The 23,022-nt window shown below is 38.6% G+C and overlaps 1 protein-coding gene across 9 annotated transcripts in view; it reads right to left on the reverse strand.

Moving 5' to 3' along the window:
* Positions 1–23,022, reverse strand: part of NR2C1 (nuclear receptor subfamily 2 group C member 1) — a 54,942-nt gene that overhangs the window by 9,044 nt on the left and 22,876 nt on the right. For 8 of the 9 annotated variants that reach the window (XR_007376878.1, XR_007376879.1, XM_048944009.1 and 5 more), the window contains 11 exons: positions 20,921–21,151; positions 17,656–17,737; positions 14,538–14,717; positions 14,201–14,348; positions 14,032–14,119; positions 12,855–13,039; positions 7,865–8,027; positions 6,879–7,000; positions 5,013–5,152; positions 3,839–3,976; positions 46–151 (listed from right to left, as the gene is read on the reverse strand). Coding sequence is in view for 7 of the 9 variants with exons in the window: in XM_048944009.1 (XP_048799966.1) it covers positions 46–151; positions 3,839–3,976; positions 5,013–5,152; positions 6,879–7,000; positions 7,865–8,027; positions 12,855–13,039; positions 14,032–14,119; positions 14,201–14,348; positions 14,538–14,717; positions 17,656–17,737; positions 20,921–21,151 (1,583 nt within the window). In the remaining 2 variants the exon portion in view is untranslated. The remainder of the gene's footprint in view (positions 1–45; positions 152–3,838; positions 3,977–5,012; positions 5,153–6,878; positions 7,001–7,864; positions 8,028–12,854; positions 13,040–14,031; positions 14,120–14,200; positions 14,349–14,537; positions 14,718–17,655; positions 17,738–20,920; positions 21,152–23,022) is intronic. The other variant, XM_048944020.1, reaches the window with a different exon arrangement.

Below are 23,022 nucleotides of genomic sequence, written 5' to 3' on the forward strand. Positions count from 1 at the left end.
TGCTCTGAAAAGAGAACCATCAAGTGAGCATGGAAGTGTACATACCTGTAAGTATCATCTGGATATGCTTTTGTTACATAGTCTTGGAACTCCATGTATGCCTTTTCTTGAAATTTCTCAATCTGTACCACATTTTCCAGCCCTGGGTGATCTGAAAGACACCCTACATTGTTACACCTGTCACACCAAGATGTGTTAAAAGCTGTACCAATTATCTACTTGTAAGCATGCTGAAATGATTATTTGATAGCAGCAGCAACTTTCAGTTCTCCAACAGTTTTAATGAAGAATGCTGCTTCACCTCCTTATTTCTCTTCCTCTATGCTGATGTTTTACCTTACTGTTCATAAAAACAACCAGACAACTGGAGAAGTTCAAATATTTGCAGTGCTTCCAGTGTTTACATCATTCCTGATAATAAACCTCTGTTCTCTGTGTCACATAGAACAGTACTGTTTCAATGCATTGATATTTATTGAAATTCTGTATGCACAAATAGCATTTGTGAGGGGAAAAAAAAAAAGATAAATACACATAGGGAGGGAAAAAAAAGCTATGAACTATTTGTTTCCTAAATTTTGCAGGAATGAAAGGTTATTTAACCTAATGGCCAAGTCACAATTGGAAATTATTACCTGGTGATTCTGACCCCTTTGCACAGTTTAATCTTTATTTTCCATCTGGCTTAATGTAAGTATTTTACTGTCATAATACCATGACAAATTGTGTGATGTTATTTGTAAAAAATCAATGCAGATGACAGGAGGTTAGCAAAGGAAGCAAGAGATTTTGAAGAGTTATTGTTGACATGCAATATATATTGCTTCATGACGTTGCTTCTAGAGCAATGTCAGAAACAGCTAGAAGTCTGCTTCCAAACCAGTTCTTGCAGACTGCTAGCATGCTAGTAGCAATCTATACAGATGCCAAGTCCCGTAGGCACTCCCTTGCACTCATCTCTTTGCCCAAGGCTGACTTGCTACAGTCATGCAGCTGGCACAGCACAGAAGATTTTCATTAATCTTCCAACCTCCAGCTATGGCACACGGCACAGCAGCAGAGCCTACCAAAGCAGATGTTCTTACCTCAGGACTGCTGCACGTGCAGTCCAGCCCCATCCTGTAGCGGAGCAGTAAAATCCCTGAAATTGTAATTTCTGGCCTATAAATCATTGCCAGAATATCCCTTCTGTTCAGGGTACTGCTGTAAGTTTTTTTATGTCTTGCATGTATACTGTCAAGAATATTGGCTTATGAGTCAATATGCCAACATTAAAGTAGCTGCACATCCTCAGGAATGTGATCGTAAAACCACGTGACCTAAAGAAAAGTCAGTCCAGTCACCTGACTTGATACAGGCTTTTCCTAGAATATCTGTCCTACCTTTTCAATCCTTGAATGCAATTTGGAAGGAAACAAGCTAACTTCAGGCTGAACAAAGAAATAATTGTTGCTTTGAAGGTGTAAGCTCTCTAAGGAAATATTTTCAGGTCAATTTTTTCAGGATTGATTTCTTCAGTCAGGTCAACACATTCTGCTATAAATTGTTTCCTGGAGGAACCTGTGCCAGTTACAAGTATAGGAATGGCATGAAAGGACTGCTCTGGGGGTAAGGAATGCTTAACAGTGAATTAAATCTCCTGCAAGCATGATCTACCAAATTTAAAGCAGCAGACACCTTCTTACCCCTCACCTTAAGGAAGCCTCTGAGTCTGTGTATTCAATCCTTAGCAGGAAGGAAGGAAAAATCATAAACATTTTCAAGCACTCTTAATATTGAAATTATTGGCGACCCTGCACGTAGCAGGGGGGTTGAAACTAGATGATCATTGTGGTCCTTTTCCACCCAGGTCATTCTATCATTCCATGAAATTAGACCCATAGTGGATACTGCTTATCAGAAAATTGAAATAGTTCCCGTGCTTCATTGGACTGCAGAAGCAAACACAAAACCGTGCAAAATTCTTCAAGTCACGAGGGCTGGTAACAAGGTTATGCTCCACAGTGAAAATATTCAGGGTCTGATTTTTCTGAAAAAATTTTAGAACAAAAGAACTCTCTGGGATCTCCTCTGTGAATTTCTCATCTTTAATAGAGGGTTCTGACATTACTTAAAAGGCTTCTCATTTGCAGGAAGGTCTTTAATCTCAGAGGTCTTCCAAAAGAGCAATATCAAAAAGAGAAGGAAAAAACAAAAAAGGGGGAAAATGGGAAGACACACAAGGTTTTGTTATGCACTTAGCCAAATGTCATGTATTTGTGCTGATGCTGACACTTTCTCTGGAAGAGGTGGATATTCTTTGAGGATACCACTTAAAGAAAAGATAACTTGTGTTCTTTTATATACATATCAGAAAACTTGCTTAAAATTTATACTTTTGAAGCACCACAGTTCAAGAAGATTTTTTCACCTCAACTGATTTCTCTTGGAAAGGGTGAACTGCAACTGAACTGAAAAAGACAGCTCTTCTCAGACCTAAGACACGTACAGAAGTGGCAGGGACCATCCAGCTCTCTGCCACATCCCACACAACAGACAGACTACACTGTGACTCACACAGCTTTTAAAATACATTCTGATCTTTTCCACAGAACATCAGCATCTAGAAAACACAGAGCAACGAGAAGCTGCTCATGCTTTTAATCTTTCCTAGTGCAAAATAGAACAACTCTATATTTACCTGCTAAATCAAACAGTGAAAGATTCCTGGTGATACAAAAAATACTTGAGGTTTACTTTTTTTTTTAATCAAAATATACTTGTTTTTATATTAAATTCCTAAATTCTGAATGAAATCTAAGACCTGCAGCATGAAGACAGAATATCTGAATGCATTTACTGAAAAGTTAATTCTACAGTTTTCAGATAAAGAAATTTAGTTTTGTCATTTTCTACAGTCTGCCTGCATTTGTCACGGAATCTACTCAGTCCTTTTCTGTCTTAACCAGAGAACCTTTACTCCTCCACAGTGTGGACTGATCACTCAGAAGGAAAAAACAGTCATTTTATTTTAGCACCACTGCCTAATGAATAGCCAGTTAACTTTATTTACAGGACATTATGCAAATACTGACCAGAAAACAAAAACAAAAGGAAATGCTATGTTTAATATTCATTTTCATAATACTCATATGAAGTGAGGTCATACGTTACTGTGATTTTATATGCAAGAATCAAGGCTTGGAAAGGTTGTCATATATTAAAAGCATAACTTGGATTCACCTCAGCAGGAAGCACAGGAACAATACTTCTGAAAATTAAACTCCAGGCCCTCAGAAGTAGTACCCCAGAATAGAGACATACATTTAAAAGTAATAAATAGATAGCAGAGGCAAAAGCATCATCATCATCCAACTATTCCCATTAAAAGAGAAACCCTCTTCTTCCTACTGTCCTGTGTCATCCATTACACCTTCCCGGGTTCCTCAACAAGGGACGCAGAGATTCTAGCGGTAATAGCAGCAGCATCGAATGAAACAGAAATTATATGGCAAAAAATAACATACATACAGATACTTCTTTGTCACCTCATGAATCCTGTCCATTTAGCAAAGCCCTGACTTTCAAAACCGAAGACTTGATGAGCACGCTCATCCCAGTTCCCACACAGCCCACTTATCTGATGTTACTTCCTTATTTTCTAAAGCAGTTCCATCTCTTTTTCCTTTCTCTACAAGCCCTTAAAAGGACACGAGGAAAAAAAAAACAACTTACCTAAAATATGCCTTTGTGGAAGACAGAAGATTTTAGATATGGATTTTTAAGCCAACTTTTGACCACTCAAGTCTCCATAGTCACAGAAAAAGAATGAAGTTTTACATTAAGAATGATTACATACCAGGACTGAAGAGTACAATTGCTTTCAAATATGCATATTCATATCCATCTAGGCAAAGCTTCACCATACTGTTACAGAACTCTTGCAGTTTGAAGATGTGCTCCATTACTAGTTTTCCTCTGTCTGTTGGCAGCTTGTCTGAGTTGACACACACACAAAATACAAAAACCCCAAAGTCAAGAGGCATGCAAAAGTGTAGTCATGTTGGACTTTTAAAAACATTCACCACTTAAAGTACATTCAAACAGCAGAAAATCTATGCCACCTACAAACTCCATACACTGAACTGAATTATCTTTACACCAACAATTCCTGCCACTTAAAATTTCCAATAATCAGAGGTGGACTACAGCTCCGAATGAAAAAGGAAAGAAAAGGTTACTTGTCAGTAAAGAACAATACCATGCTATTGCAGATCTATGCTGTACAACTAAGAGTCAGGTACTGTACTTAATTCATCAATGGAGTAGGTCAGTGTACATTTGCATGAGTTCCTTTAGTGGATGTGAGCACAGTGAGGTGATGCATTTCAGCAGTGGTGACAGCAACATGGCAGACAAGCCACGTCCTGGACAGCCATGCAGACTGCTACAAGTGCAGCACGCAGGCTCTTGTTCATCTCTGGCAAAATCGTGCAGCTAATGGTGGTGACTGTGTTGAAAAATAGAGTCTTGTAGCAGAGCATTTGCTCTGTCTAATGACTTCATTGTGCTCTGTGTATCTGCTGTAGTTTCCATGCGAAATAAATAGGAGGCACTACTTTCAGAGCAACCTGCATATATACATAAGCCAAATTATTTAAAGGGGTTGTATCACAAAGGAGGCGTTTGGCTGCTGTTTCACAGCTACAAATAGCAGGGACAGCTGGGTCCTCCTTCACATCCTAGGCAGAGAGGAATCATATTCACAGTACCCCTGTGTTCTTCAAGTTGGTGTTGCCTGAAAGACTCCTATTTTGAGTGACGTATCCTAACAGAAGTACAGAATGCTATCAGATATCACACACAATTAAAATGATTTAAAAAACCACACTGTGTTCTCATTATTTTGTTAACTTCCACGAATGGTAGATTTTCATTAACTACTGATAGATAAGTGACCAGCTTCTGCTCAGTTCAACTCTTCAAACCCATGAATTCCCTAAGTCTGCAGATGTGCTCAGTCAGCACCTTACCTTGCTGTAAGCTGTCGTGAAGGTGATTAACAAACGCAGCCAATATAGTCGCCACATTCATGACCTGAGAGCACTGTGCAAGACCAAGCGTAAAAAGTTCGTTCCAGCAGGCTTTTACTAATGATATGCTGTTATCCTGTCTATTAAATTGAAAAACACAATAATTGCACTTAATGAAATCATTCACTTGCTCTTACACAGTTTTTCAATTTGAAGAACACTTCATAAAGCACTGATCTGATTCAACCACTGCAGCCAGTACCAAAATGAAGTCCTGCATCAAAAGCATTTCTGTTTGCATGCTAGGATTAAATTGCTTATTATAAGTGACAATGTGAGTCACTCTTCTAAAAGTTAGAATTACACAGTGCATAATGTGCTGAACTTTAAAAAGGATCAGTAATTTCAAATAAATCTCCACTTGAAAAACAATGTTAGGATTTTCAGCCCTTCAAAAGGAAAATGGCTAAATGGTGTTTAAAATACCATTGCCCATGATGTAGACTAGGACTGCAAGTGCTAGCACTCAGGAGAGTATTAACACAGGTGTTGTGGCAGCCTATTCTTCCCCTTGCTTATACAAGTATACTGGGAAGTAATATATATATATTTTTAAAAAGCAGATTTTCTATGCTCATTTATCTATTAAATCTCTTTGTACAGACTGATCTTTTGTGGCTTTTATTTTTTAGAAAAACTGTGTGCTGTTACAACACCGCTTTGCAATACCTGTCTTACAAAAAACCTGGAAACTTGTGCAGTGATGTAGTTCACCATGTTAATTTGCTAAGCATTTTCAGGTTCTGCAGCAGCAATTTGTACTGAAGTATCATATTTACCCACTTTTCTCCGCTTGTCATTGTTTAGTGTTATAGAACTTGACTCCTTCAAAAGAGAAGTTTCAGTTATACAGAATACGCTATTTTAAACAACGTAGAATGATTTGGCTTAAGCACTTCAGTAAATACAGATCATCCATGCTCTGCCAAGATCTCTGGTAAAGGGGACAATCCCTCACTATAAACAGGAATTCTCTTTGCTACCACCATCAGATGCTATTTTGATATTCAACTAAAGAAGAACACAGAACATCCTGATCTACAAGATGATTTTGTGCCTCCTTTGTATCATGGCTGATAGATGTATATCGCATTGTAACACAGCCAGTTTGATGACAATCTTCATCTTGGTTTCTGAAAGTAATAAAAATCACTTTTCCTCATGCTGTCTTGAGATCTTTTTTCATGATGATCAGCACAGTAGTACCACGTACAGCTTCAGAATTTTTAGTGATTTTTAGTGATTCTGCTTATAAAAAGAGAGTGCTGCACAAACTGTAAAGAGAATAATAACAATTACTTCCTGGCTATAGCAACCATTTGTTTTTGGAAAATCCTCTGCAACTAAACTTTGGTTCAGCAAAAATTCAGGATTAACTTAGCATGTTGTTCATATTGTTTATTAAATGCAAAATTATTACTAACTCACCTATAAAGACAGCAATATTTGGAGCTCCAGAAAGGAGCTTCTCTTTGGTGACTGATACGCATCTTAAGTTCAGGGGGTGCTATTCAAAAATGACAGGAAGTCCTACTTACTGCAAATTTATTAAAGAAGGGCAGTGAGCAGGCATTTGATCATTATGAATCTACTCCTTTTTTTTCTTCCAAACTCAACCAAGTATTTGATTTGAAATGAAGCTGGGAATCATTTTGATCGAGTGAACTTACCTTTGTGTTTAAGATCAATACAACAGTTTTATTAAACTGGTTTACATTTTAAAAAGTCCTCAAAGATGGCAGTGCAAATAACAAATTAAAAAGCATGTAATCTCAACACGAGCAAATAGAGTAATTGAACACCTACCCTAAAGCTTGGAAAGATGGAATGGAACGTGCCCAGTGCATGGACAGGAAAAGCAACCTGGAGGCAGTCTCACAGATATAGTGAACGTTAAGATATTCGGGCATAGGAGAAGGCATGGTGAGCTGGCACAAAACAAAAAAAAAGTGCAAGTCAGTTGTTTTGCTTTCTCTGTGTGAAACATAATAAGAAAAATCATTTCCAGGATTGAAGGGAACAAAGTAACATTTTTTTCAATAACCATGAGATAATCCCAAAATAAAACAGAACAAATGCTTTTTTTGCTCCTTACTAGCCACACTGTGATATCCTAATGAGACTACAAAGCAACCAAAACAGTGAAAAAATTTTAATCTTAACTTAAATAAGGATTTATGTCTGGCACACATGGAGATGAAGAATCTGAAATAAAACATTTAAGACAATCTGTACAGAAGCTGTAGAAGAACAGCTGCACAATTAGAACAAAGGAGCTCAGAGCATATAGCAAAGTATGTAGAAAATACAAACAGAACACCGCCACCACTTTCACTTGCAGATCTGAAGGGGGATTCGACCCCAAATTTTATCCTCAGAAATCAGTTTGTAACAGAATTTAAAACAAAACCAAACTGACATTTGCATTGGAAATATGAGAGACCAAAATGTGTTTAATCCTAGAATCATATGAACCACAGAATGGCTTGGGTTGGGAGGGAACCCAAGGATCATCAAGCTCCAACCCCCTTGCTGAATGCAGGGCCTCTGCCCTCAGTGTCTAATACTAGACCAGGCTGCCCAGGGCCCCATCCAGCCTGGCCTTGAACACCTCCAGGGACGGAGCATCCACAGCCTTCGGTGGGGCATCCACAAAACTTCAGTTTAATGCAAACCATATTTTTAAGGTTAATTTTTAAGAGAAATTCAAAAGATGACTTAATCAGATCATTAATTTGTCTTACGATGTTAAAATGGTTAGAAATAGCCAAGGATAAAAAAGTATTAAGTACCCTGAATGCTACATGTGCATCACTGAGTAGCGGCCCCTCTATTTCAACGATATTCATGCTTGTTTCTCCACCTCCAAGCTGCACGTTGGCCTCAACACTTTCAGAGTTCTGGCACGCTGCACTCTCTCCAGGATTTAATGCTTTTGCAAGAGTATCAAATGCCCTGTAAAATCAAGAAAAAATAAAACAAGAAAACTTCATCTTAGAGATAGTTACTAATAGTTTCTAATTTAGGAGGAACCCGCATACCTGAAACCTGTAGTTAGAAGTCTGTTTCAAATAAGCAGACTTGGAAAATATAAGACAGTAATATACTTTTCCTGACACTCAACCAAGTAAAATTACTGAAAACTCCAAGTTATACAGTCTTTGAAGCAATAAAATTAGCAGCAGATCCTATTCACACTAGTTGCCAACAAATTCACAGTTTTGACATACTGATTGTGCTGCTGCTGAATCACAGTTTGTCTTTTGAGATCTCTTAAGTGATGTTTACTGAGAGTGCTGGCATGAGCATTTTAAGCATATAAAGATCAGACTGCTGTTAAAAACAACTACTGCATGTGTAAATTTTGGAGATTTTTGCTTCTAAGAAGCACAAGCAGAAGGAATAAGCTTCTGCAAGTAATCAGTTACAGTTAGGCTATTCAACACAATTTGAGAAAACAACCTCCAAATACTTGAGAGAAAGCACTCACATTCATTTGGTACCATTCTGAGTATCCTTGATATGGGGCAGTGATTTCTGTGAAGACCGAGGCATGAGTGCTAACATTACTCGTGGATGTCAGAATGAGAATCACAGAATCATAGAATGGCCTGGGTTGAAAAGGACCACAAAGATCATCTGGTTTCAACCTCCTGCTCTGTGCAGGGTTGCCAACCACCAGACCAGGCTGCCCAGAGCCACATCCAGCCTGGCCTTGAATGCCTCCAGGGATGGGGCATCCACAGCCTCCTTGGGCAACCTGTTCCAGTGCGTCACCACCCTCTGTGTGAAAAACTTCCTCCTAATATCTAACCTAAACCTCCCCTGTCTCAATTTAAGACCATTCCCCCTTGTCCTACCACCATGCACCCTTGTAAACAGCCATTCCCCCTCCTGTTTATACACTCCCTTCAAGGACTGCAAGGCCACAATGAGGTCTCCCTGGAGTCTTCTCTTCTCCAAGCTAAACAAGCCCAGTTCCCTCAGCCTTTCCTCACAGGAGAGGTGCTCCAGCCCTCTGATCATCTTAGTGCCCTCCTCTGGACCCACTCCAAGAGCTCCATGTCTTTCTTATACTGGGGGTCCCAGGCCTGGATGCAGTGCTGCAGATGGGGCCTCACAAGAGCTGAGTAGAGGTGGACAATCACCTCCCTCTCCCTGCTGGCCAAACTTTTTTTAATGCAGCCCAGAACACAGTTGGCCTTCTGGGCTGCAAGCGCACACTGCTGGCTCATGTCCAGCTTCTCATCCACCAGGACCCCCAAGTCCTTCTCTGTAGGGCTGCTCTCAAGGAGATCTTCCCCCAGTTTGTATAAATACCTGGGATTGCCCCGACCCAAGTGCAGCACCCTGCTCTTGGCCTTATTGAACCTCTTAAGCTCACATGGGCCCACTTCTGCAGCCTGTCCAGGTCAGAACAGATGTACGACTTTATTTCCCTGCTTGGTAACACATCCACGTTGTGCACAAACACACCTGAGAAGCAAATCTGATCTGTGTACGGACACAGCCCTGATTACTGCCTACACGCAGATGACATACTGTGATAGTAGTATCATTTGAACATTGGCAGAAGAAAATCTTACACTGATGTTTAAGGACTTTACAAAAGCTGATTACAGGTGTGCATACAGGTGTGGAGATGATTCTCAATTTGAATGCATATGTTTTTGCCACAGAATCTAAAATTACTGAATTAATATCCAATCAAAATGCCTGATTTCTGAAGTAGAACTTTACCTACCTTCTCTTCTTCCATACTCCTTTGCTATTTACATTTATTAATATACTAAAAAATAATTTAAAAAATTTTTTTAAAAAGTGCTTACTGTGTTCAGTACAACCATTTACAATCCAAAGAAACAACACAATACCTAGCTGGTGATGCTGTCTCAGGTGATGGTAAATGAGCTGGAATGGTTTTGGGTCCTACCATCTGGGTTCCTGCACAGAAGGGAGACTGAGGCATGCCCAAGTGGGCACCACAGATGTACCTGGGAAGCTTTCCATCTCAAATATGTCAAAAGTGGGCATAAAAAGAAGACACTCTTGGCTAAGCTCTGCAGTTACATCGTTTTTCTCCTGTGAGGAAATCTGAGTCTCAGGTCTCATGTGGCTCCCTCTTGGTAGCCTTGGGTATAATAGGCAAAACCAGCAGCACTGTGGCAACTGCTTAAGAAAAAGAGGATCTCTTCAGAGCTCTTGCATGTAGCAGGGACAGAAATGTAAGCCAGGAACAAGATCTCCCCACTAAGTAGTGTTATGTGTCTCTACATATTATTCTAGTTTAGGTTAAATGGTCTTTTTTGAATGTGTTGGGCATGTACACTCTGTAACCACATCTGCCCATGTTACTTTTCTTCCAAGTTATTCTTGAAAGTCTGCTTTCAAAGAGTCCTCTCCCTCCTTCCTCCTAAATTTGCAGAAGAAAGCTTGCAGAAGTTCTGCTTCCCAACAGTTTCATGCTGTGGGTTCCCTTCATATGCTATGCTTCAAAATGAACAAAGGCTGCAATATAAAACACTGAGGAAAAGAGAATCCAGACTACCTTGCCTTGAAGTTACAGAAACAAGACTCACTAAGTAACAAAAAAAGGTACAATCAGTGTTAAAATCCGTGGTACTGACACTCTGTTAGAAACAACTGTGCTTGTCCTTTCTTGAGCTCAGTCACAGACATGTGACAGGACTTCTGATTAGCTGTAAAATTCTAACATCGCCAATGAAGCCATCAGAGGACAAAACATGTAACATTATAACATAAAAGCAGCAGAATACCTGAAACAAAGTTATACTAAATTTGTGCCAGCAAAACTGAAAGCTTAACTACTGTATCTGCAAGCAACGGAATACAACAGAATGCATGCAAAACACTGATAGATAGAACCTGCTTTTTGAAATCCCATGAACTCATTTTTGTCAGTACACATCTGCATCAGTAAGATCAAGCTGGCACAAGGCCTGGCAAGGAAATCAAAGATTTGATTAAAAATGTACTTTCTGCTTAGGTAACAACTTCCCTTTTTACAGGAGTATTTGAACTGAAAGTCCCCACTGGAAATCTGTGAGGTTACCCACTAGATAAGGGCATGCCTACACTGAGTCAGTGCTCTGGCTCACTCTGACTGAGAGAACTCAATGGCTTTTCACAGATGCATTTTTAAAGCTGAACAAAAGCAAGCACCTGGAACCAAAGAAACGAAAGATTATCATGCAAGCTTACTATTAACTGCACCTTCATGAACGGCCATTTGATGTTTATCAGCACAACATAATAGCACTCCTTACACTGCATATTATTTAACTAGAAGAACACAGCAAAGGTCCAGACCAGCAGCTATAACACAGGTCACATCAACTTTATAAGCAGCACATACAGAGAAAGGAGCAGAACAAATGCGTTCTGCTTGACATTACACTGAGTAGGTGACTGGACTATAGGGAAAACCATGTATTTTGGGTCAGTATAAACTGCTTCATTACATTCTAATCTTTTTTTTTTTTTTTTTTTTTTTTAATTGGTTTATTCTACATACACATTTTCAATACCACATGTATAATATAGATGAAGAGTAAAAGAATACTTCTGAGACAGCTGTCAGAAGCCTGATGGAGTGACAATCAAGGAAGAGCATGATTCTCACTGAAGGAATAAACAAGGAAGTACTATAAAAGATACATCCCATTATGTTGAGTTAAAACCTGTGCAAAGACAGAAGTTTTTAAATACACTGTCACAGAATCACAGAATTGTAGGGGTTGCAAGGGACCTCCAGAGATCATCGAGTCCAGCCCCCCTGCCAAAGCAGGTTCCCTACAGCAGGTCGCACAGGTAGGCATCCAGGCAGGTCTTGAACATCTCCAGAGAAGGAGACTCCACCACCTCCCTGGGCAGCCTGTTCCAGTGCTCCGTCACCTCACTGTAAAGAAGTTCTTGCGCACATTTGTGCGGAACTTCCTATGCTGCAGTTTCTGGCCATTTCCCCTTGTCCTGTCTCCACTCACCACTGAAAAGAGTCCGGCCTCGCCATTCTGCCCCCCACACCTTAGATATTTATAGACCTGGATCAGGTCCCCTCTCAGTCTTCTATTCTCAAGGCTAAACAGACCCAGACCCAGAATGAATGCATCTCTATCAGCAATGAGCATTCTTTGAGTTTTTCTGCCTCTAAATAAAAGGCTTTTCAAGCTTTTAAGGCAATTAACATTTAGGAGTAATAAACTACTTACAGATGAGATCTTCAAGAAACAGTTTCCCTTAATACTAAGAATACAGTACAAAAATCGAACTCATCTTATTCTTACCTTTTAGTCCTCCTTAACATCAGCTGAAAGATTTAAGTTGAAATTCACAGAATCACAGAATCTCCTGAGTTGGAAGGGACCCACAAAGATCATCGAGTCCAACTCCTGGCTCCACATAGGACCACCCAAAATCAGACTGTATCTGACAGCATTGTCCAAATGCTTCTTGAACTCCAGCAGCTTAGAGCTTTGCCCACTGCCCTGGGAAGCCTGCGCCATGCCCCCCACCCTCTGCCAAAGAGCCTTTGCCTAATACCCAAACTGAACAAACAACTAGAAGTATTTTCTGTCTCTAACTGAACTTTCTTATGATTTCCTTTGGGAGAATCCTACAAGACTGAACCGTAACATGAGTTTGTGCTGTCACTACTATTATTTTTAATGCAGGCAAATCACCTAAACCATGACAATTTAATTATCTCTGAACTGACAGAGATATTCTTGAGAAGGGTAACATCTCAAGTGGAACATGCTTTACCTTGTAACATCACTACTTCCTTGTTCTTCTTGCTGAAGTTCAGGTAACGATCCATCTCCATTACTTAAACTCTCAATCATAGACAGCTCTGTACTGCTTTGTGACAGATCTTTGGATTTACTGAGGTTTGCTAAAGATGTCACCACATTTGCCAGGGTACTTAAGTCTCCCTGACAGGCTTCAACCTAAGAGAAAAATACAGCTTTTAATTCTTTCTTATTGGCAGTAGATAACTTGAAACAGAAGAACTCCTTTACACTAATGAAGAACTGAGCTAATGAGAATAGACCTGTTAGAAAATTATTACTTTCAATAAATGGGCAATCATCATGCAGCAGTTAGACACTGCACTGTTACTAAAATATGAAATATTTAGACGCTTGGTTTTACAAGTAACAGCTATCTATTGCTTTCAGAAAGAATGCCACAGACGCAAGCTACAGGGAGAGATTTTAGCATCTCCACTCACTAGTCCATCATTGGGATTATAAAACTGCACTAGATTACATTTTTACCATCTTCTTTCCTTCTTTGCATTATCAAGAAAGTAGTAAAATTTTGAAGACAGAGGGAGGCAAAATGCACAAAAACAGTATGAGGTGATTTAATATTGGCTAGAAAAATACAAAAGCTTCCTACTGTGCATATGTAGGGCCATTACCACATCACTTTAGTGGATCAGTACCCATAACACAATGGAAACAAAGGAAAGCCCAGCTTGGAAATACATCAGAAAAAAGATCACTACTGAGACAGCTCTCATTAGCTTTGGGAAAAAAAAGAGAAAAAGAAGAAAAACAACACAGGGGGAAAAAACTAACAATATTTATGAAATGCACTGTGATAATGCCACAGTCATGTGAGATTTTGCAAATGCCTTACTCTACTTAAATCAAAAAACCTCAAAGCGCCAGAATTGCCAAATACAAAGAAAAATAGAGCTGCCCTTAAAGCTGTCTAAAAGGAGGGAGGCATTTGCTTTGTAGAGCTTTTCACATTCTTTCTATGAAGGGCTAACAGCATTCTTCTGAAGAGAGACATCTGCAACACCGGGCAATGTTTTAAAAACTGAATTTATCAAAAGCATAGCAAAACAGAACAACCTTCCATCCCTACACACACTTTCATATAACAATCAAACCAAAAGCATCAATACATCAGTCATGTCATCATATACCTTATCTGGAGTCATCAGCACTGTAGGCTCGCTTTTAATGCCAGACTGAATGTTAACGAACATTCCTGATTCCAACAGACCTGTTGACCTGGCACAAAATAGCACAAGCGTCAACGCTGGGGTGATTTCAAGAAACAGAGGTAGCTTGTCTACAGTAGAATGCACTTACCTTGCTGTTTCATTGTCTGTTACAAAAGTTGGAGTTGCAGCCAATGGGCTGCGAAGATCTTTCCGAATGTAGATCTTTTCTGTAGAAGCTGCACAGTTTGAAGACTTTTCTCTTGACACTTCGATAGGTTTCCTCTCACACTGCACAGCTAATAAAACAGCACGCAACTAGTAAGTCACATCACAAATTAGAGTCTAAGAAATGTCCATTATCTTTCTTCTTTTTACTTAATCTTCAATTTTCATAACCATTTTGACTGTTCATACTTATAACTCAGAAAAAAAAAACAACCCAGCCAACCAACCAGCTGAAATTGTGGGTATTTTTCCAGACTTACAGTCTTGTTTCATTCCGAAGGCGATGCATCGCTGCAGCCGGCAGTACTGGCAGCGATTCCGGTGGTGTTTGTTAATGACACAGTCCTTTGTTCCTCGGCACGAATACACCAAATTCTTCCGTATGCTCCTTTTAAAGAATCCTTTGCAACCCTCACAAGTTACTGCTCCATAGTGACGTCCTGGTTTCGGAATAACATAAATTAAGACTTTAATTTTACACTGTACTATCTCTTCTTCTTCAGACCTTTTCTCAAAACACTCTTGTTTTTCCTCCATAGGTTACAGACCTTAAATCACGTGGATACAGAACAATAAAAATATAAGTGAGACGTATTTCTAGCTCAAAGCACTTCAGCAGGATACATATCTCGAAAGGGCAAATAACCAACTTTGCTTATGAAGTTCTTGCTGAACCTCCTGACAGCAGTGTTAAAAAGCTAAGAGAACAAGTTAGCAACAACACAGAATAAACTCTGAATTTACACATTCTTTTCCATTTTTTTTAATGCCCCTGGAGTCCAGTCCTGCTATTGCTCATTACAAATTCAGCTGTATAAATGTTATGCATTATAGCTAGTGGAAGATGGAATCTGCAAACATCGTATTTGTCAGCAGTAAGTGATAACTCCAAAGCCCTGCTTTCACCTTTCACTTTCCTAACAGACAATGTTACATCAGTAATTCTTCCAGTAAAACTCTAGAATGAGAGAAATAAACTAACAGAGCTAGATCAATTTTTTAAAAAAATCTGTAGTGAATTTTCTAATTTATAATACCAACATACAGAAATTGCTAGGATGTACTACAGAAAGTCGAGTTTAATTATTTTTCAGAAGTAAATTGCTTTCATTCTTCCATAGCACAAATTATAAATGCTACTAAAAAGCTCAAGTTCTGATTAAGGCATTTTTGAGAATTCCAACAGTGACAATTCTATGATCCCGAAGAAAAAAATTAAACCAAAATCACCTATGAACACTCAATATACACACTGTGCAGGCATCAAGGCTGTTCTTTGACCTGTGCAGGGCACTTTACAGAAATACATTTCAAATATGAACTAATTTAAGGGAAAATATATTTTTAGATTCTTTCCTCGTTCCTCTCAAACTTTTTTATGCCTGAAATTTCCAGAAACTCTGGTTTCTAGGTTTTCTAGATTCCTTTATCAGAATCGTATTAACATAGGACTAAATATGAAATTTACAAAGCATCATACGTAAAATATCACTAAGTGTAACATTTTAATAGCAGTTGGGCTGGTGAGTAAATATTGACATATATCCATATTCGTAATATCCATCCTGCAAAGCACCTGGGCTTTGCATTTCAAATGGAAGGAACCCTTAAAGGTCACCCAGTCCAACTGCCCTGCAATGAGCAGGGACACCTACAGCTGATCAGGGTGCTCAGAGCCCCTCCAGCCTGACCCTACATTTCTTCAGGGATGGGGCATCCACCACCTCTCTGGGCAACCTGTGCCAGTGCCTCATCACCATTATAGTAAAAAACCTTTTTCCTTGTATCCAATCTAAATCTCCCCTCTTTTAGTTTGAAACCATTCCCCTTCATCCTATCACAACAGACCTGCTGAACAGCCTGTCCCCTTCTTTCTTCACCTGCCCTTTGATGCAGCTTCTTGCACTCAGTTTGGAGGTGTCTGCAAAGCAGTCTGTGTAACAGTTCTTACTGCACAGGAGGCACCTACAGCCGCTCAGGAAATCATGGCTCTGCCTAAATTCACTACCAGGGTTCAGTATGTATGGGTCAGGCCAGAGCAAACTGCTCCTGGGATCACTCTCATGGGATACTCCAGCCCTGTGCTGGGATCCATAGGAGCTCTCCCAGCTGGAGCACTCCAACTAGATTTTACATTTACCTTACCTTACACCCTATATTTGGCAGAAATTTCTTTTGTGAAGGGTGAAATCTGACATACGTTTAGAGGAGCTACAATTTTAAGCTAAATTTGGCTTCAGTAGAAAGATTTTAGATTGTTTTCTATTTAAGCAGCTTCTGCTACATTCTACTGGCTTTCATGATGAAATCCTAATGTCACCTAATGTCTCTTCCCTGCCTTCCATTCCCACTGCTTCCCAAAAGAAAGTATTTAATTGCAGTTATCACATTTTGATATTATTACTCGAGGATCATCACACAGATTTCAACCAGATAAAGCATAAGAATGTTCTGAGGGAGCAATCATTTTCCCTACATAGTCTAATTGTAGCTAAATAAGTAAAGAGTCAAGTTAACACCTCATTTCTCTTACAAACGACATTACCAAGTGAAAAAAGAAAGGAGCTTTCAGCTCTCCCTTCCAAGAGAAGTAATTTCAGCTCCCTTCTACCCTCTCAGTAATTTCAGCTCTGACAGATTTGAAATACCTGGTGGCAGGCACACATGCAAGAGGAATGTGGGAGACAGCTGGAAAAGCATCAGAGTTCTTCAGTACAGAACTCCCACCACACTTCCTTCCCATCTCTTGTTATCATTAGGCAAAATTTAGTGTGTGACACATTTTTCCTACCTTAGCACTCTATTTTGCCAGTGAATGCACTGTCCATTTTTAACTGGAACTATAATGCATTTTTGCAGTTTTAATAGTGGTTCTCCAAATAATGAGCTGTCCCACACAAATCTCACATTAGCACTTCTTTTCACATACCTACAATGTCTTCTTTACCTGTTGGTTTCATATTTTAAATAATTAAAAGGTTTCTCACCTGTTTCTGACTTGACAACAATAACACAGTTCACTGCATGATCTCCTTTTAAGTAACAAAAAGCTCTTAACAGCAAGTCACCTAAGTCATTTTTTCAGCCAATTTTTACAATACAAAATAAAACGTATTAGCCTAAGGAAAAAAAGGCAAAAATTATCTGGTAGAAAACATATTGAATTTCTAAAGTAAAATAGAAGTAAACATGTCCCACCCACAGACATTAAAGAAACATTTAGTTTAATTCTCTGCTGAAAAAGGCAGTCTATCTTTTCTGTTTATGTATGTACATACATCTATTTATATGTATGCAAACTCTTATATCCCTTAAGAAGAACTTTAAACTGCTGCTATAAAGTTGCACTACCTTATTAAAAACAAGCAAGTGAAATACCTGATGCCTTGTCTCCACACACAACACACAGATCAAACACTTTATTTAGGGCCTGCTCATTGGGAGAGTTGTCTGTTAAAATCTGAAAGAAAGTAGAACATAATGTCATTTTTATTTTTCTCACCATCAAGAAATATCACAGTAAATCACCTTTGTGATTTCTTCTAAGGGACCAAATCGACAAACTGTGAGGTTTTCTTGACTACGTTTTACAGCCTTCATAGACACAAAGGAGCAGAGCTACCTGCCATGCACTGTGCTCCCACTTTTACCTGTAATGTTTCCAAAAAGAATTCAAGATTTATTTAAATATTACCTCTGGAAAATGGGCTGACATTTTCAAAAACATTTATTCTCTGCATACTCGTTTTGTTGAATACATACCTTCTGTTGAATTCTGTATTTACATTCTACTGAATGCAAATTATTTTTTGAATCTAAATTATGACTGCCACGTAGAGGCTGTTATTTCTACATTCTGATTTGTCAATTCTTTTTTTTTTTTAATAATAGACAGAGATGGTGGGCAGATAGAAAATGAATTCTAACAGTGCCATGAATTATCAAATGATGCACGCTTTGGTTTTTAGTAACAGTTTGACATTATGACTACATTCATGTCTTACTCATTTCTCTCTGACACCTGAAAAGCATCATTAAGCACATCAGAACCACAGCGCTGCAGGGCAGGCACTGTGGCCTTCCATTGGACCTTAAAAAGATCCATCTCAGTGAGTCAACAAAGCACAGAAAAATAACCAATGTAAAAAAGGAATCCAAAGGATCACAACAAGAAGCAGCAAGCAAATATCATCTTGACAATAACATGAAGTGGAAAACAGCACATTCTTCCAATTAAAAAGTGATATAATTTAGAAATGCTATGAGTTTCTAACTTCTACAGCATCTTAATAGGAAGTCTGACACCCTCATCCTCTCCGTGCTTATTCAAGACAAGACCTCTGATAACAAGAAGGGTAACTTTCTGGAAGAGAAGGTACCTCATCTTCCACAGAGAAAATTAAGAAATCACTCGTTTGGAAAACAGCATAGGCTTATGTAAGGGAATGTTTAACAGGTCTCTCTCTTTCTAGTTAGCCTTTATTAATTAATAACGCTGCCTCAGAAATTCACCTATTATGTTTTTCTTTCAATATAACATCTTCTTAAAAATAATCATGACAAGTTAAAAGAATGTTAACCTTTCATTTTGTTCTAATTCCCGTTGTTATACAAGTTCAAGACCTTATATAAAAGAAGAAAACAAATTTTAAGTCCTTCCATAGATGAAACCTGCTGCCCTGAAGCTGTAAGTTCCACGTAAGGAAGGACTACAGAATTTGGCCCAGGAGGAAATAAAAATCCCAGACACACAGAACTCACCAACTGACTTCAAACACGTAGAATAAACTTGTTTACTGAGATGAAGAGCCACTGAGGGTGGAACAGATGATGGGAGAAAGAGCCTTGCAAAGCAAATGAATGAGTATTTCAAGTGAAGGGGATGAAATAAGAAGAATGATGTGAAAGGCAAAACTGCAGACAAAAGATTGTGTAGGACAGAAAGTATGGAAGAGCCCAAAGAATATGGAGTTGAAAAGCACATTAATGGCACTATTTTTTATCCTCACTGAAAGTCAGTGAAATACAATCTCTGCAACTATATACTAGCTGGCAATAGAACAATCTAACTGAAGTGAGAGCACATCCTGTTGTTTCTCAGACCCTCCCACGTTGCCCAAAATGTACAATCAAAACTACAGCTTTTAATTTTTTATCCAGACTGCCCCTCGATACCTCAGCCTTTATACAAGGGTACACACTTCTCATCTTTTAAATTCTCTTTGAAAGTAACTTTCTTCTGAGGATTACATCAGATCATACCCTGCTATTTTAAAGTTTTGTTAAAGCTTACCTAAAACACAAAGACACAGGCTGAAATTTCAATTGAACTGCTTTTTGCTACTGCTTGCACAACACATGCAACATGCGAATCGGAGCTGTGGACTGGATCCCAGAAAAGCAGTAAAGTAGAAGATCAGGACTCTTCCCTTGGGAAAAGAGATTACTTGAAGGAGCTATGACAGTGATTTATAGAAGCAATAGAATCTTCTTACTTTTTTTAGTTTTATTGCCATAGGCTATTATACAGACCAAGACACAAATAGTCTGTTAGAATGGTCTCTTAGAAATAACAAAGAAGTCATTAACTTTAGTGGCAGTTATCAAAGAAGGCCTCACTGCAATCTCCAGGTCAGGAGGTCCCTCTAAATCATCAAGTAATGGAAGGGAAAGGATATGCTCAGAAGGATCATTATTTTCTTTCACAGTTTTTAACACTTACTTAAGCACCTGTTTCTGGCCACTGTGCAGGTGTAAGATACCGCACTAAGGAGATGGCAGCTACCCTCCTGTCACCTGGACTGCCACACCAATGTATGTTACCATCTGAATAAATGTACATTGGTAAATCAACATGCAGTAACTATGTGTTAGCTGAAGTGCAGCAATACCCTACTTCACACAGAAGGAGCTCACATCTCCCAGGTCTTCTGTGCATGTTCTTCACACCCTTGGAATCAGTGCCATCGCACACTGCTCAGCTGGGGATATGGGACAGAAGACTTGAAAGCTGGAGTATGAAGTCTAAGGAAGCAGCACAAACTGTGTGTGCAGGAGTGAAGAGCACCATGCATCAGTTTAGGGAGATACAACCCTGACTATTGACAATCTGAAACCATTTTGGGTTTTGTAAATGCAGAATCTTTAGTGCTGCTTTCTCACTGCCACTGAGTAATGATCTTCCCTGCTCATAGTCTGAGAAACTGCCTTGGAATACAATTCACACAGTAGTGGACAGTGTATGAACAATGGCATATGAAAAGGAAAACAAGTAGAAGGAAATGTTAAGTGATAAAGACAAGGATGAAAAGATTATTTTTTCAATATGTGAATATACAGGGAGAGTCAATGAAGCAGCAATAAAAAAGGACTGTTGGTACAGCTGGAAATGACAATAAAAGTAACAGTATTCTTTCTAATCTCACATGCCAGGGTATAAATTTTAAAAGCAGTACGTTTACCAAAAAATTTGTTTTCCTTGTAATTTCTAAGCAGTAATGCTAACTCCTAATGCAAGGGAAAGTAGAGCATTAAAAAATATAAAAACCTCAAAAAAGGAGAACGCAGACATACATATTTGGAAATAAAACATCTCTTCTTATTCCATTTGAATCAAAATTATGAAATAAAGTGGATTATCTACCTGGATGTGTTGTGCAGATATATCAGGGGATGCAAAAAACAGTTGGTTGACACCTGCAGCATCTGGAGTTGCTAGGATAACTTTTCCTGGAGTGGAATCTTGTCTGGCAAGGATCACCTTGCTTGGGGTAGAGCCATCATGATTTGTTAGGATGAACTGCTTGCCTGCTGAGTTCTGATCAAGTGCTGTAACAATCTGAATCTTCTGGCCCGTCTGCTGATCTGTGACAATCTAATAATACATTTATCTCAAATTGTTATGGTAATTTAAGATCACCTTTGGGGCCCAGCCTGGGCACTTGAAGAAAACTGGAATTTTGCCCTCAACATTTGTGAAGCAGGACTGTCTTCCCCTCTGTCACACAAGAGTTACAAAAACTAAGGCAAAATCTTGGATTTTCACTTGCTTTTAAATGCACTCAAGTCACTCTTACGTTTGAAATCAAAACCTGAATTAAAATCCAAGTTTTATAAATGGCCAATGCTTTTACAACTGCCACATCTGCTGACAATTACAGCATCCAGAAATTGAGGTGTGTGTAACTCAGCCCTAAGACCCACAAGGTTATGAGAAATCTTAATTCTTGGACTCACTGCATGCCATGCACAGCCCTTAGCACCTTCCATATTGGGATGCTTCACAAGAAACATCCTTCAGCACCAACTGTACACATCAAAGTGAAAAAAGAAAAGTATCAAACAGCAAAAAAATCTTGTTGAATCTTTACAAACAATTTGTGCTTCAGGGTTTTGCTCTGTTTTTTTTTACATATATGTTCCTAAATAAAATATGCAAGTAAAACAGAATCTCTCTCCCGGACACTTTTTTCTTTGTTTTAAACCCATAAACTTTTCATGTGTCATTTCTTAATCAAGAACAAACCTACAGGCTGCTGGGTTTTGGTTTGGGTTTCTCTTTTCCATCTCTCCTATTTTCAAACACAAATATAGCAGACTTTTATTAAAGAACTCTTCAATAAGCCCCCATTTTTAGAGTAAACAAAATTTGTTTTCAGATTATTGTTAATAATATTGTTGATATTTGTTGATAATTGTTTTAAGGTTAATCTTTGGATAAAATAATCAAGATTCCATATATGTTCCATTACAAAACTCACTTTTATCACTTCTTGCCTTTCTCTCCAAAAGCCTTCATGTCAGACTGCCTGGCTTAGTATAGGCATTAAGGAGAATCGTTCTGCAGTGACTGTTTGCTGCAAACTATTTTTTAACTACAGATCAATCAAATTTGCTGATAACACTTTTAGGTGTCCAACTTCTTTTTTTCTTTGCAAAGAACTTTTTTAGGATAGAATTATAAAATTCCAAGGGCTAAAAATATAAAACAAGAACTAGAGCTGTCACGAGATTGGGGTTGAGGGTAGCATGGTAGGACAAAAACCCCACAGCAGTTACTAATATGATGAATAAAGGGTTTTCCATTCGGTTTTCAAAGACATGCACACATTCAGGGCCACAAATGACTACTGCAGTCCTTTATTTCCTCTTTCAGTTCCTTTCTGATTCCTTAGAAGGCAAACTTCCTTACCCTTTCAGTTCCTTTCTTTCCCTAACTTATTCCTCACATTCCATTTTTCATTTCATAATCTTTATTTCTCATCTCATTTCTGACTATTACCCAGAATATTACTGAATAAATTACCCAATTTTCCATCCCCACCTCCAAACACCTTTACTCCAATGGGATCAGAAGAAATCCAATGCATGTAATCCTCAACTGGGTGCTAGCATGTACACAGTCAAACACAGAACACTGTGCTCTTTCTTGAATATCTAGACCTGCTCTTTAAAAGATACTCACATTGAAGATCTGTTTCACTATCAAAATTTCAAAGTGCAAATGTAAACATGAAAACAGAAAGGCATTCACTTTATCTAGTTAGGTTTACACAAAGTATATTAAAAAACAACATATTCCAAGCTAAGGTTGAATTTCTTATATATATATGAGCTGAATTATCTGATTTCCAGCTTATAGTCCACCTCTTATTTTTAAAATTGTTATGTATTTGTGGATAAATATGGCAGAAGAGCCATTTCTACTTCACATGGTTCACTTCACTGCTATTAAACAGTCTTAAT

This window comes from Lagopus muta, chromosome 1 (genome assembly GCF_023343835.1).
Source record: "Lagopus muta isolate bLagMut1 chromosome 1, bLagMut1 primary, whole genome shotgun sequence".
NCBI classification, from domain to species: Eukaryota; Metazoa; Chordata; class Aves; order Galliformes; family Phasianidae; genus Lagopus; species Lagopus muta.